Source organism: Salvelinus sp. IW2-2015, linkage group LG12 (assembly GCF_002910315.2).
Source record: "Salvelinus sp. IW2-2015 linkage group LG12, ASM291031v2, whole genome shotgun sequence".
In the NCBI taxonomy this organism is placed as follows: Eukaryota; Metazoa; Chordata; class Actinopteri; order Salmoniformes; family Salmonidae; genus Salvelinus; species Salvelinus sp. IW2-2015.
In genome coordinates this window covers 4,584,617-4,601,677 of record NC_036852.1, presented here as the reverse complement: position 1 = coordinate 4,601,677, position 17,061 = coordinate 4,584,617, and the positions used below count along the sequence as shown (strand labels likewise).

Sequence of the window (17,061 nt, the reverse complement as noted above, 5' to 3'; positions counted from 1 at the left end):
ACACACACACACACACACACACACACAGGGGCATTAGCCATTATTGCTTTCTAACGGACGCTATAACTTAATAAGCGCCAGAACAAACTCATTGGCCTGACGCTCCATGGAGGGAAATATGGCATTGGAATCACTGAGAGGGTTGCATAACCGTGGGATAGACGGATTAAGGAAATGGCCAAAAAGAGAGCCAACCGGCAAGGTCTCTCCAAACACACACGAACACATGTTTAGTCACACGTGCGCACACACACACCAGATTTGTTCATCTGCAGAGTTAAAACTCAGCGTGGAGCTAGCCAGCGCTAATACATAAATGTATGGGGACTCATCATCATCCAAACATTTATGCTTCCCAGCCACTTCACTCTGTGTACATTTGCGGTTTACTCAGATTGAGATAATGTCATGGTTTAGATGTTCCGTTTGCTTATGTAAGCCTTGTATTAACACTATTGGAGGGCTATTTTATTCAGGCATCCTTTTCCCAGAGTGGTGTGTTTAGAGTATAGACTATGAGAGCTGATGTTGCTGTAGAAGAGTTTTCATTATTATGTAGTGGATGGTGAGGTCGATTTCCTGTTTTAGCCAAATTAGACTATTTGTAGCGTACATCCATGGACAATGTCTTATTGTCACAGCAGTGAAATATGTTGTTTTACAGGGTCAGCCATGGTAGTACGGCATCCCTGCAGGGAATTAGGGTTAAGTGCCTTGCTCAAGGGCACATTGACAGGTTTCCACTTTGTCTGCTCGGGTATTTGAATCTTTCGGTTACTGGCCCAGTGCTCTAAACGCTAGGCTACCTGCCACAGTATGTCATTTTCTCATTGCCACAACGCTACTGCATATGTAACAATGGTTTTGTTAGGACAGAGAGGTAGGTTTGGCTTGCCAGTGTATGAATGTGTAGTTTGGTATACAGAGTAACCCTAAGCATTATGAGTAAGGAGTACTTTTTTCCTTGTATATTCACGTCTTTCCTCATCAGGCAAACTTAGAATGACAAAATAGACTTAAACCAGACAACCTCACACAAGGGACAATGGTTGACAATGGAACAATCATAAGGATAAAAGAAAAAACACAACAAAATGAGCTCTGCCTCSCACAATGCAGTTCAAAGCGTGTCTGGGGGGCGAACGTGTCAGCTCAGGTTGGCAAATAACATCTCCCGGAGAATGATTGATCCTCCCGCCCCTCGCCAGATCATGTCTTTGCACGCGGGTATGCTCCGACGCCAAAGCAGCCGCGCTCCTTTGTCTCCGCGTGACGACGAAAACAATCTGGAGATGGGGAAGATTGGTTAGCCTGGAGAATGTGGGAGAATGTCTGGGGAAACAGGGCTGATTTGATCTGTGTTCATACACACACCTGTCCTCGCCTCGCCTTGGCACATTCTAGGCTGTCATATGAAACCTAAAGGAAGGTGATGTTGTTGTGATGGTGCATGAATACCAACATCCCAATGAGGAAAAGACCAATACAGTATTGTGTGGGTGGGTGGACAACTGACAGCTGATCCTGACCGCTGATCCTGGATCAGAACTAGATGTGACAGATCTAGTTCAGAAACATATGGACCCTGATTAATAAGGTTTCAGTATAGTTCTGGTCCAATACACTGCAGTAACCAATCAAATGTCGTTTTTTGGCATAACGTTCATACTGTCAGTACATATTGCCAAAAGTACCCCTAGCCCTATAGGGCGAGCGATGAGATGGCATGTGGGATATGAGATGGTTGGGGGGCCCTCCCTTGCCCCTGCCCTGCCCGTGGTGTCAGCCTGGGGGCAGAGCTTGGCCCTCCCTGGTCCTTGGCCCGTTGCCCTTCGCAGCAGCACCTTGTGCGAGGCGTGGGAAGCAGTGGGGCGTCCGCGGGGGGGGGTGTTATGTGGCTGCGCCTGCTTCACTGAAGCGTGGAGCTAGTCAGGCTGCGTTCCTGCTCTCCACTGGCCCAACTGCTTGTGGTGGATATATTGTGGGCAGACTGTGGGCACAGACTGGGCACTGGTGCGGGCAGTGCCAGGTGATTCCAGGTCACTGGGAACTGCTGGAGGCCAGCGAGGTGCCAACCCCGATCTGTCTGCCCGTCGCTGCCGTTGGAATGCACTCGCTCCCGAAGCTCCCTAACTGTGTTCAAAGASCAGGGGGGAAACGCAGGGATGGAGGGAGGAGGGTTTGGATGCAGCTGGGGTTTCAATTAAATATTGAGATGAAAAGGTTCACAAACACATGGTCAACTGTGGACAGCTAGCAGTCTGAGCATACAGCATGCTTCCTTTCCGCCTGTGTTCGATCAAACATGGGATCAGAGTATTGGAAAACACATCTTGGCCCTGTTCCAATTCCGTAGTACTATACCATTTATTAGAACACATGCCCCAATACATTCTAGTAAGTGGTATGTGCATGCTGTGGGGCATATTGGAAACAGACCTTTATTTCATAACCACCATTCACAGCTCAAGAGAAATGAGTTTCTGATATCTGGAATGTTTTGTCATTGTAGCATTTAGGACTGACTCTCGTTCTGTTTCTCTTTTGAGAGGTAGGTTTTACACAGCTGGTCATGGACAGGCTAGCCTAGCCGTTCCAGAGAAACAGATCAGCAGAATGGGCTAACTTGGTGTGTTGAAATGCAGATGCCAGTGCGATCAAATATGCCAATGGGTTGTCTATTACCCACGGTCTTTTCCACCCCTTATTACATGATCCTATTCAAATACCACCCCTCCACATTCTCAGGGCTGAAATTGGAGTCAAATGTGCATGTTGAAATATTGTTTTGACTGCTCTGTTAAAATGTACCAATTACGTAATTATGTTTTACACAGAATGTAAAATGGCTTTATTTTTGGCAATGATTTTCTCAACGGGCGCAGTTAGCTTAAGTTTCCTGCCCCCTGTAACATGTCTGTGAATAAGTGGCCTGAAACTTAACCCCTTACATGTCTGCTCGCAGACCTGACAAAGGCTTTTCTTAATAACAACAGGTGTAAGATTACCAGGGATGCTTACTTCCTACAATGCAGAGAGAGAAAAATATGAGTAATAAAAAGATAACAACACAAGGAATAAATCACAATGAGTAACGATAACTTGCGCTATATACACGGGGTACCGAGTACGAGTTCCATGCGCAGGGTACGAGGTAATTGAGGTAGATATGTATATGGGTAGGGGCAAACAGGATAGATAATAAACAGTAGCAGCAGGGTATGTGATGAGTTGACAGCTAGGAAACGTGTAGACGTGGTGACGAGTTTACAGAAGTTCAGGAGTTTCTCACAAGTGAGCACACACAGCGACCAACACACCACACAACACACACACACACACAGCCACACACACACGACACACACACACCACACACAAACACACACACACACACACCACACCACACACACACACACACCACAACACAACTCACACACACGCGGTCGGATTCACCGCAATCCACGTTTCTCAATCAGTCGGCGTGCCAAGACTTTGTCTCTCTTTTCCCTTTCCTCACACACAGCAGTTGTGATGACAAAGTACAAACCAAGAACTTTCTTATTTAGCGCTGGCGAGTATATTGTCCCTAACCAAACTGCTAGTTCAGTGTTCAGTGGGGACTTCACCATCCATATTCTACTATATCTGTATTCATCTACTACTCTATAGCTTCTACCTTAGTAGTCTTTTTACGCAGGACTTTCCCCAGGTAAGTCAAAGAAGAAACTCTTGGCCTCTCAGCGCTATTCCGATGCTGTGAAATTGCCCTGTTACTAATGCTAAGAGTTATTTTGTGGGCTAACAATGGTGGCTGGTGGGCAATGAAACCACAGCATTACAGTACCTCTTCTTGTTTCTTGCCTTCAGATAMGTTGCTAATATGGAAGGTATGCCTGGCCTAGAGGAGTTGTCTGTTGCTGCCAGACAGGTAGCTACAGTAATATGGAAAACTAAGCGTTGTTTTGTGGGGTAACAATATGATGGTGGCTGGCTGGCATTGAAACCACAGCAGTACAATTCCTCTTGTCTGTAGCTTTCAAACATGTTACYGTATGTTGTTAATATGGAAGGCATGCCTGGCCGAGAGAACTGTTAGTCAGTCAGGCAGTGATACCTTGGGAAAAGCTCTGAAGAGGCCATCGTTATCAGTGCCAGTACATGAGCGCACCACTTTCTCTCATTAGCAAAATGATTGAGCTCGCGTGAGATTGGGGGGGGTTGTCTGTGCTGTTTCATAGAAATAGAACGCTAGACACTGTATCTCTATGACTGAGTGGATGTTTATGGTTGTCAATGTGGAATTCTTTTCGTGCTTTTTGTGTGCTATTTTTATCAAGGCGTAGGCTAGTGTGTCTCTGTTTAGTGTCTAGTTGCTGCCCCCTATACCCTTTCTGTTTGTTGTTTGTTGACGTGTTGGTAAACCACAGTGCTGTTAGCTAGTTGTTTGGCAGAACACAGTGCGTGGAGCACTGACAGAGAGAGGTGACAGGCCTGCCTGACTGTGTCCCAATGAAAAACGATCAGCTATTCACTTGTCTCTTGTTCTCGCTCTCTCTTGTTCTCTCTCTCTCTCTCGCTCTTTCTCTCCTCTCGCTCTCTCTCTTTCCCTTTCTCTCCCTCTCTCTCGTTCTCTTTCTTTCCGTCCTTCTCTCTCTCTCGCTCTTTCTTTTGTTCAGGGAGAAGCTGGCCGTGGCTCGCCTGCAGAGGGAAGTCGCACGAAGCAAAAGCGAAGGAACAATGGTACTGTTGATGCTCTGTCTTACACACAGACACACCACACACACACACACATTATCAGCCTTAAACCCACAGCCCACAGTTGTAGGCATGCCAGTCCTGCTCGGTCATCGACCAAGGTCACTGCACTGCTAACTTTCCTCAACCAAAAACATATATTTACGTTGGGTCTTGCAGCACTTTTCTGGGTGGCAATTCTAGGTCTTGCTCCCATCGCCATGATATTATCAACCCATATTATGGCCCATTAGTGCTGCAGTTTTCAGGGATGACGTCAAATGTAGCGCTTAAACACACACGCACACACACACACACAGACACACACAGTGGTTGTAAAACAAGGGGAAAGCAGACCAGGGAGCCAGTCGTGCTGACGCAGAGGGTGTGAGGTAGGGTTCACAGAGAGGGGACTGACAGTGTGACAGAGCAGATACCAGCGGACCACGGTCTCTAGAGCGACAGCCAGGCCTTGGACTCAGCTGTTTAGAACCGCAGTAAATTCACTACAGCCCCAAATAGCTTCATAAAAGAGCGCTATGGCAGCAATCCTAAAGCAGACTTGAGATTTACATACTCTAGGATCGCCATATCTACAATGCTTTTTTCGTGGTGGTAGTGGTCTCGAGTTCCAGCATTCTAGAAGTCCGCCTGAGAATACCGAGTTAACCGCCTGGGCTCGTAACACTAAAATACAGTAGAACAGACATGGATATGAACAACACTATATACTGTATAGAGTGGCTAGCATACGCATCATGACAATGGCCGCATACTGTACATAGCCTTCTTTGTATAGATGGTCCTGTATGGCTCAGTTGGTAGAGCATGGTGCTTGCACTGCCAGGGTTGTGGGTTTGATTCCCACATGGGACCAGTATGAACATGTATGCACTTACTGCTGTAAGTTGCTCTGGATAAAAAGATCTGCTAAATGACGATGTAGATCGTAAGAGAAATGTTTCCTGGGAGCACCCCACTGAGACAGTGATGTTTACCATGGAGTCTTTGGAAAACACTTGGATGTTAGTTTGTGACTGCGGAGAACGACCTACCCAGTGTATTGATTTCTGCATTGCGGTTCCTGAGGTATGCTGTAGCCGTCTGCAAGGTCAGACGTGACCATGCAATCAGAGTCACATGTGTTTTAACACAGTGCAGGCTCTCGCTGCTGAGGCTCACTGTAGCAAATTCCATACAGTCCCAGCACAAGAGAAGGAAGTTCCCACATAGCTCTTATCTCAGGCTCCATTGGGAAACTCTGTGTGTCAGCACCTCGTCCTGTAGTCAGTCAGACTAAGAGACTGATCAGCCTCTGACCTTAGTGAAGAGCTAGTAGGGAAATATCTACTGCCTGGCTGTGGGTGGTTTTCTCTGAGTACTGCTTCTTCGAGTCGTGAGAGTGGATGCCATGCTAATTACAACTCCGGGTGTGTGTGTGTGAGGAAAGGGGGGTGAAGGAGGGATGAGTTATCTGTGTTAGACAGGAGGAGGGGAAGGGAGTGGTAAAAGAAGAATGTGGGGTGTGTGTGTGTGTCTCTCTGAGCTCCATTTTGAAATTGGGATTATCCCTCCTCTCACACACACATGCCTGGGAGATGCTCCTCTCCTCTGGGAGCTCAGGCATGGTCTTAAGGGTCTTTAATAGAAATCAAACGAGAGGGCTGCATCAGGGAGATAATTGTTAATGTGATGGCAAGGTGAACTCGTGAGTAACCTCCTCGCACACACAGACACGTAATGATATACAGATACCAACACAGACACAGCCTCCAGAAGACGACAGATGAAATGCTGTAGACTTTGAAGTGTGCATATCTGACCCTCCTCTTTAACTAGTTATGCTCTCTTCTCTGCAGAGGGAGGGAGGGAGGGAGGGGGAGAGGGAGGGAGGATTTTGATTTTGTAATACAACACTCGATGTTAATACGACTGAGTAACAAGTCTTAACTTTAGCTAGTGTTTTAAATTGGGGGGGGTACAGTTGCGCAAAACCATGGCAACTGTGAATGACATGGGCCTTAGACTTCTGTATCATTCTTCATTGGGCATTTAAAGTTTGTTATCAGGACTTAAACTACAGGAGTTTGTAAAAAGCAATAKGTATGTATCAAGTGTCTCAGAGTAGGAGTGCTGATCTAGGATCAGTTGCTCACCCTGTCCATGTAACCCTATTCAAATCAGCACTCCTACTCTGAGACACTTGATAGATATGGCCCCTGGTCTTCTAAATGAGAATTGAGGTTAAGATACTGAGTCCCTATATGGTAGACATGACTTATATGCATTGGTTTATTGGTTATAAGGAGATGTTGTTATAGCCATACCTGCCAGGCCTTTGAACGTGCTGTGTACTGCTTAAACATTATCTTAAGCCCTGCAGGGTGTTTAATCAGCCAGCCCCACCCAGCCACCTTCCGTTCAAACTCAGTCAGGAAGAAAAACACTGGATCCCCCACAAGGTATTTGATGATGAGCTCTAGTAACTGGTCATGTTTAGGCTCAGAGAAGGCAGAACACAGGCCCAGTCACTCCAACAAGCGTGGCCTTTCTTTCTCCAGTCAAACCCTCTCATTCAGTACTAGTCGCTGCTGTGGGTTTCCCCTGGAATTCAGAATTCTGGAATTCTTCACATCCAAGCCAGCCCAGAGAGAGAGGAGTATTTGGGCTTGCTGGCTTAATGAGTCCTGGGAGTGTGGGGGGAGTGACTGTGGGCATGCATGCATCGTGCGTGGGTATGGGTTTCTGTCCTACAGGATGCTCGGAGGAGGAGGGGGGAGGGAGGGAGGGAGGGAGGCGGAGAGGAGGGAGGGGGAGGGAGAGGTAGAGGAGAGGGAGAGGGAGAGGGGAGAGAGGAGAGGAAGGAGAGAGGAGGAGAGAAGGAAGAAGAGGAGAGAGGAGAGGAGAGAGAGAGAGAGAGAGGAGGAGGAGTGGGAGGGAGAGGGAAGAGGGGAGAAGGAGAGGAGAGAGGGAGAGGGGAGGAGGGTGAGAGGAGAGCGAGAGAGAGAAGGGGAGAGAGAGAGAGAGAAGGAGAGAGAGAGAGAGAGAGAGAGAGAGAGAGAGATGAGAGAGAGAGAAGAGAGAAGAGAGAGAGAGAGAGAAGAGAGAGAGGAAAGAACACGGGAGAGAGAGAGACAGGACGATAGAGAAGAGAGAAGAGAGAGGACCCGGAGCTGGTCGGGAGAGAGAGAGAGAGAGAGAGAGAGAAGTAAAAAATGTGTGGCTTCTGAGGTTGCTAGGTGCTGCGGCTGAGATTATGACCACTGGAAGCGGCTATCTAAACTATGTGGGAAAATAAATGCTGCACTTTGTGTGAAACACACTTTATTTTCTTTGCCTTCTGAGGCACAACATGGTATCACAGCTTAATAGACCCATAATGAAGTGTAGATGCGTACAGCGTGCATGCACGGACACATTCACACACATGCAAGTCTACAAACACACGCACGCACTCACACACACTCACACCACTTTATTTCTCCTTCCTTGATTACTGCATGTGATTCGCTCACGCTTGAATGAAACTCAAGCGAAAGGGATTGAAACATTTTCTCATCAGCATCGAATTCTAGGCTATTCAGCAGTCTCATTTACTCCAAAGGATCCAAATGCACCAGTGGTAATTCATGGGGAAAATGCGCTTAAGATAAACGGGGTACTGTTACAAGTCTGAGTGTTAAAAGAGATCTGGACAAACACACAGTGCAGTAGGCCAAATGGATGATGAACCAAAAAAGTGTGCCTATGCATTCTAGCTATAAGCTCTCCATTAGTGGGAAAAGAGAGAAAGGGATTGCATAGTGAGTTGAAGTAATAGAAATAGCATTACTTATATTCTAGAATTGTGCTAGTATAATAGCCTACTTCCATTCTATAGTATATTCCTTGTATTTCTATGGTTGAAMTCTGTGTGGTGGACTGAGGTCTGTGTGGAGACAGCATGGAGATGCCTTTGACAGCTGTTTGGAGGATCTATGACACTGGTGAGGGCCTGGGGACCGAGGGGACTGCTGGGGACTCAGGTGCTGTCTCTACAGATTGGGGCTTATCAGCCATGTGCCGGGAGAGAGGGATCCCAGTGATGGCTGTCACCGTTCGTCACCCATCTCAATGTGCGAAACCACTAMGGGGACCATCACTGGGATCCCTCTCTCCCATAGTGGTTTCACACATTGAGATGGGTGACGGGCGGTGACAGGCAGGCCTAAATCGCATCTCCACAGAGCCAGCAGTCTCTGGACGGAGCACGTGGGGTGGGGGGGTTGGGGTGTGTGTGTGCTTACGTTTCTGRGTGTGTGTGTYTGCCTCTCTTTTTTTTCTCTCTTTTTCTTTCTATCTCTCTCTTTCTCTTTCTCTGTGTGAATGGACAGGGTGTGGGTCCCTTGGCAATGATAAATGGGCCACTCATACYGTTTACCATATCCCGGGGTGTGTGTATACTGTACATCCGCAGTGGCTGCCTACGTGAGAGCAATAGCCAGGCTCTAATGTAATGGTTTGCCCTGCATGATAATTGAATTTATGGACTCCCTAGGGACCTGTGGGGCAGTGATTTCTACGGAAAAGCATGAGGTTCAGTTTACACCATCCTCTGTATTTCGAAGATAAGTATTATTTTAGCAAATGGCCATGTTCAAGACTATAATCATATTTTATATTGCAATTTAAATATAGATATTATGGTAATTGTTCACTGCTCAATGTACCAAGGGCAGAGCTACTACTAAGAACCTGCCTGAAATTAAATTGTTATTTAGAAAATGTATTATTTCAGTGCAATTAGGCTAAGAGAGTAAAGGCACTTCAGGCAAACATGCTACATGACATGCTACATGACATGCTACACATTCTACATGACATGCTACATGACATGCTACATGACATGCTACATGACATGCTACACATTCTACATGACATGCTACATGACATGCTACATGACATTCTACATGACATGCTACACATTCTACATGACATGCTACACATTCTACATGACATGCTACACATGCTACATGACATGCTACATGACATGCTACACATTCTACATGACATGCTACTCATTCTACATGACATGCTACATGACATGCTACACACGCTACATGACATGCTACATGACATGCTACACATGCTACATGACCTGCTACATGACATGCTACACACGCTACATGACATGCTACATGACATGCTACATGACATGCTACATGATGACATGCTACATGATGACATGCTACATGACATGCTACATGACATGCTACATTACATGCTCATGGCATGCTACATGATGACATGCTACATGACATGCTACATGACATGCTACATGACATGCTCATGACATGCTACATGATGACATGCTACATGACATGCTACTTTCTAAAGCATTTTGTTGTTGTTGTTGTCATAATAGCATGTAAACACCTGTATTCTGTATTCTAGTGAACACACATTGTTTAGCCTACAGTTTGCCAGTCAGACAAATCCCCTTGTTACACTTCTTCCAGCAAAATCCAGTCTGGTCAATATACTGCCAGCCTGGCAGGCAGACAGTAAACAACATGTATTATTGATGAAGGAGGAGGAACCTGCATGTTGCTTTGTGTCCCTGATGTTTGTGTTGCAGTACTGAGCCAAGGAGATATCCTCCAGACCTTTGATTCAGCGAGAGCCTCCCAGCCTCATACTGAGGTGCACTGTGTAATGAAGAGATTATTGAGTGAGAGAGGGGCACACACACACACACACACACACACACACACACACACACCACCACCCACACCAACACACACACACACACACACACACACACACACACACACACACACACACACACACACACACACACACACACACACACACACACACACACACACACACACACACACACACACACACACACACACACACACATTCACTGCTAACATTGCACAGACTGCAGCTGGTGCACAATGTGGCCTTGAGAAACGCAGTAGTCTCTAATTAATTTAAAATCTCCTCCGGATCATGGAGGGGTATCTAGGGGTTACGGAAGGTCTAGTAATTCACTACTGAGAGCCCTGTCTGTCTGTCCCTTATGAATAAATGACAACACAATGCTGTAGATTTACACAGCCATGCTAGGACTGTGTCTAGTGCGACTGGGTTACTATAGCATGGAACAATCAAGCCCAGTTACATATGCTGAATATTATGACAGAGACATGATTTGAAGTAATGATTCTATGTATACCATATGTATATATTTGCTAATGATGGATCGTATGCATACACCCAGCTCCATATCCGTGCCTTGTTTCACAGGGTTGGGTTAAATGCGGAAGACACATTTTGGTTGAATGTATTCAGTTGTGTAACTGACTAGGTAGTCCAATGTTTCACTCTTCACCGAACAATATTTGGATGCAGTCCACTGGCCTTGCTTATTTCCCACCATAACTTCCCAGGTAATAGCATGATAATTCCCATTCAGTTCAACAGTTAATCCTGAATACCAGCTACAATCCTAGGCAGAGCCACTCTCCAAACCTTGAGGATCAGCAGAACCATAAAGCACTCATCTGGCAGATTATATGACTGATAAGAGTAAAGGGGAGACATTAAATGTGACAAAAGTACCCGGTACAGTATTATAAATGTTCTAGGATCAGTTTTTCCTTTTAGATCACAATTAATAAGATTATTTGGACAAGTAGGACTTGATCCTAGATCAGCACTCCAACTCTGAGACACTTTGTGAATATGGGCCTTGACAGATATGTTTTTTTAGGAAGAGAAGGCCATCTACTGGACAGAGAGGGAAGAACATCCATGCAGACAGTTTACTACCATGCAAGCTAATCATAATCAGAGGTATAATCCTTTTTTTTGTCACTTGAGACATCAAAGTAAATGTTGCTTTAGAAAGAATGCTTATGCTAGTTTTTCTACTGATTGCCTGAACAGTTTTTCTCACATCGAGTTGATCCTCTTTTTGACAATACTGAATGTAGTCTAGTCTAGCTGCAGCTTAATGTTAGTGGTTGGTTTTAGCACGTTGGAGTATGCTTTCAATTATCAGGCTTGGTATCACTGGGCAAGGCCAATTGCCATACGCATATAAAGTCTGTGGACAGTAAATACTGTAAATACTGTAATGTCTCGCTAGGATTTTCTGGCAACGTAAAGATATCTTAAAGTTGGATTTAACGGWTCTGGGCCTTGTTAAATGGCAGAAATTATACATTGAACAAAAGCAGAAGACTGCTTTTAATATAATGTATGCTGTTATAAGTGTGTTGTTGTTGAAGCTCTTGGCAAGGCTTTGTATGCAGACGTGGGTAGAGTTCCAAATTGCACCCTATTCCCTATGTGGTGCACTACTTTTGACCAGGGCCCTTAGGGAGATTATCGAGTAGTATGTAGGGAATAGGGTGCCATTTGGGGTTGATACCTTTTTTTWTTTWTTTCATGGTTGTTGTGCCTGGGGTGTTTTTAAGTAGATATGGTTAACAAAAGGCAGGGACAATGGACAATTGCAGGAACCCAGGCCAAATCACTGAACAGTGTCATTTGCAGTTATGTTTGAGGCAAATTGGACCTTTGCATATAGAGGTGATTTTAACATACAGTAAACATCTTTAGGCAATTAGTGGGGGTATTTGAACAATCGGTCGACACATTTTTGATGCCAAGTAATTTAAGTTACTCCTTGAATCCCTTAAATATTCAATCAAAATACCGCAATTTACCTTTAATTTTCTGATTAGATGTTTTAGTTTTTTGCACTGTGCCTGTGTTTAAACCTGTTTATGTTAGAGTTGGCTCATTTTTATGATAGAAAACCCATCTCTTCTGAAAGAGAAAAGGTCTAGTTTCCAAAAAGGTCACTAAACTTTCGAAAGCGATTACTTCAACTCATGTTCAGTTGTTCAACTCCGGTCTAACTAGTCACGGTAAAGGAACTCATTTGGGTTTGGTCCAGCTCTAACTTGGCACCAGCCCTGTGATAGTGGGTTTATGTTCCTGTAGTGGCGTGTTATTTACGGCAGCCATTACGCGTGATGGAGAGGCTCCCTGGTGCGTAAAAGCCGCTCCACATAGTATCCCTGGATTTACGGTCMTGTTGAAGAGCTGGGGCTGGTTTTAGTTGTGAATAGGGTTTAATGCTCAACTGCTTTAGCGAATTAAAGTCTTGGGCCAAGTCACAGAGTTAGAGTGAAACATGGCTATTTATTGGACGGCTTCAACTCTAACACACTGGGCTCACAACTGAAGAAAAAAATGGTTTTGTCATTGTTTTGTATTTAATTTATGAATTTTTTAATTAATATTTTTTMGTCTGGAAACTGTCCTGGTTGTGGTGTTGCAGTAGTGTGGGGCACCTTCTTCATTCAGTGTTACTTTGTCTTTCTCTTTTGGGACTTTTAGAAGACACTCTTATCCAGAGCAACTTACAGTTAGTGCATTCATCTTAAGACAACGGGGGGGGGGTCAAGTGCAAGTGTTTGGCACTTCTGGGGGGGGGGGGAAGAGGTGGTATGAGGAAGGGTGCCTTGGGATTATTTAAGATACTCTTTGAAGAAGTAGGGTTTCAAATGTAGTGTCAAGGAGTAGGGTAATAGTGACTATGTATACGGGTTGATATATATATATATGGGTTGATTTGGTATTCACACTAACAATTAGTAGTGACTATGGGTAGGGTATAGGGGTTGATTTGATATTCACACTAACTATTAGTAGTGTCTAGGGGTAGGGTATAGGGGTTGATTTGATATTCACACTAACCATTAGTAGTGTCTAGGGGTAAGGTATAGGGGTTGATTTGATATTCACACTAACCATTAGTAGTGTCTAGGGGTAGGGTATAGGGGTTGATTTGATGTATAGTTATATAGGTAGTTTGATTTGAGAGTAATACAGATTTGCTATATTAAGGCCTCCGTAGTATATATGGAAATTTGAAATGTGTCATTCATGTGGTAAGGAGTCTGGTTTGTGCTATAGTAGGCTTGGTTAGTTCCTCTCCTGTATGCTGCTTGAGCTAGTGTGTTGTTCAATAGCCACTAGATGGCCCTGCAGTACTTGTCTTGTGAAATTGTCTGCTTTCAATTCCATCTTGGTTACCATGCAGTGGACAACCTAATGAACAAGATCTTGGTGGTATTGCATATATCAGAAATAACATAATGATGATTAAAAAGCTGTTGATTTTTGCTTTTTCAAATGAACTCATGTTTTATATGTGATAGCCACGAAGGTAAATATTTTATACCTCTATATTTTTTAATAGAGGTGAAGGAAAGGCCTTACTTTGTTTMCTCTAAGGCTCTATGCCACATGGAGTGTTGAACTAGTTGATTTTGGACAAGGTTATTCACTCAATTACAGTGACTCAGCACTATATATTTAATGGCTGACCAATGTATTTATTATTTAGCACCTTTTTTACCCCTTTTCTCCCCAATTTCGTGGAATCCAATTGGTAGTAGTTAGTCTTGTCTCATCGCTGCAACTCCCGTACGGACTCGGGAGAGGCGAAGGTCGAGAGTCATGCGTCCTCCGAAACACAACCCAACCTAGCRGCACTGCTTCTTGACACAATGCACATCCAACCCYGAAGCCAGCCGCACRAATGTGTCGGAGGAAACACCGTACACCTGGCGACCTGGTCAGCATGCACTGCGCCCGGCCCGCCACAGGAGTCACTAGTGCGCAATGAGACAAMAATATCCCTGCCYGCCAAACCCTCCCTAACCCGGACGACGCTGGGCCAATTGTGCGCCYCCCCATGGGCCTCCCGGTCGCGGCCGGTTGCGACAGAGCCTGAGCTCGAACCCAGAATGGGTTCAGGTGGCACAMCTAGCACTGCGATGCAGTGCCTTAGATGACTGCGCCACCCGGGAGGCCTCTTTTAGTGTTTCTATCCAGTCTCTAACTGACCCTGTTCAGGACAACAGTACAGAGAACAGAAGGAAGTCAGGAGATGGGACTTGTGCTTTTATAAGATGTCTATATAGGGAGACGTCCATACAGTGAGATGCATACAGTGTCAAGAAAAAGTATGTGAACCCTTTTGAAATACCTGGATTTTTGCATAAATTGGTCATACAATTTGATCTGATCTTCATCTAGGTCACAACAATAGGCAAACACAGTCTGCTTAAACTAATAACACACAAACAATTATACGTGTTCATGTCTTTATTGAACACACTGTGTAAACATTCACAGTGCAGGGTAGAAAAACTATGTGAACCCTTGGATTTAATAACTAGTTGACCCTCCTTTMGCAGCAATAACCTCAACCCAATGTTTTCTGTAGTTGCGGATCAGACCTGCACAACGGTCAGGAGGAATTTTGGACCATTCCTCTTTACAAAACTGTTCCAGTTCAGCAATATTCTTGGGACGTCTGGTGTGAACTTCTTTCTTGAGGTCATGCCACAGCATCTCAATCGGGTTGAGTTCATGACTCTGACTGGGCCATTCCAGAAGGCGTATTTTCTTCTGTTGAAGCCATTCTGTTGTTGATTTACTTCTGTGTTTTGGGTCGTTGTCCTGTTACATCACCCAACTTCTGTTGCGCTTCAATTGGCAGACAAATAGCCTAACATTCTCCTGCCAAATGTCTAGATAAACTTTGGAATTCATTTTTCCGTTGATGATAGCAAGCTGTCCAGGCCCTGAGGCAGCAAAGCAGCCCCAAACCATGATGCTCCCTCCACCATACTTTACAGTTGGGATGAGGTTTTGATGTTGGTGTGCTGTGACTTTTTTCTCCACACATAGGGTTGTGTGTTCCTTCCAAACAACTCAACTGTAGTTTGATCTGTCCACAGAATATCTTGCCAGAAGCACTGTGGAACATCCAGGTGCTCTTTTGCATACTTCAGATGTGCAGCAAAAAAAAAATTGGACAGCAGTGGCTTCTTCTGTGGTGTCCTCCCATGAACATCATTCTTGTTTAGTGTTTTACGTATCGTAGACTTGTCAGAGATGGTAGCATGTTCCAGAGATTACTGTAAGTCTTTAGCTGATACTCTAGGATTCTTCTTAACCTCATTGAACATGCTGTGCTCATGCAGWCATCTTGGCAGGATGGCCACTCCTAGGGAGAGTAGCAACAAAGCTGAACTTTCTCCATTTATAGACTATTTGTTTTACCGTGGACTGATGAACATCAAGGCTTTTAGAGATACTTTTGTAACCCTTTCCAGCTTTATGCAAGTCAACAATTCTTAATCTTAAGTCTTCTGAGATCTCTTTTGATTGAGGCATGGTTCACATCAGCCAATGCTTCTTGTGAATAGCAAACTTACATTTTGTGAGTGTTTTTTATAGGGCAAGGCAGCGCTATCTCCAATCTTGTCTCATTGATTGGACTCCAGGTTAGCTGACTCCAATTAGCTTTCGGATGAGGACATGAAGAGGACACACTATTTTTGTCTATTGTCTTAGATGAAGATCAGATCAAATTTAATCACCAATTTATGCAGAAATCCAGGTAATTCCTAGGGGTTCACATACTTTTTCTTGCCACTGTAGTAAGACATCCATATAGTAAGACTTATAGTAAGACATCCATATAGTAAGACTTATAGTAAGACATCCATATAGTAAGACATCCATATAGTAAGAATCCATATATAAGACATTCAATAATATTAAATATAAATTAAAAATAAAAATTATAAATAAATAATATTATTTTTAATTAATTAAATATTAAATAAAAACATAAATAAAATAATAGATTTTTTGTACTTTTTATTTTATTAATTTATTTTTTTTTTTTGTTTCTAATTTTTTTTTTTTTTTTTACATTTTATACCCCGTTCGTTAAGACTTTAGTAAGACATTCATATAGTAAGACTTATAGTAAGACATTCAATATAGTAAGACTTCATATAGTAAGACATCCATATAGTAAGACATCCATATAGTAAGACATCCAATAGTAAGACATCCATATAGTAAGACTTATAGTAAGACATCCATACAGTAAGACTTATAGTAAGACATTCATATAGTAAGACATTCATATAGTAAGACATCCATATAGTAAGACATCCATATAGTACGACTTATAGTAAGACATCCATATAGTAAGACTTATAGTAAGACATCCATATAGTAAGACTTATTAGTAAGACATTATTATAGTAAGACATCCATATAGTAAGACATCCATATAGTAAGACTTATAGTAAGACATCCATATAGGTAAGACTTATAGTAAGACATCCATATAGTAAGACTTATAGTAAGACTTATAGTAAGACATCCATATAGTAAGACATCCTTATAGAGACATACTTATAGAACGACTTATAGTAAGACTTATAGTAAGAC

At 43.8% G+C, this 17,061-nt stretch overlaps 1 protein-coding gene across 5 annotated transcripts in view; it reads left to right on the top strand.

Moving 5' to 3' along the window:
• Positions 1–17,061, top strand: part of LOC111971068 (nck-associated protein 5-like) — a 124,883-nt gene that overhangs the window by 19,753 nt on the left and 88,069 nt on the right. For 2 of the 5 annotated variants that reach the window (XM_070445929.1, XM_023997871.2), the window contains 1 exon segment: positions 4,677–4,740. The exons of 1 other annotated variant lie outside the window; for it this stretch is intronic. In XM_070445929.1, the coding sequence (XP_070302030.1) occupies positions 4,677–4,740 (64 nt within the window). 5 annotated transcript variants of the gene reach the window in all.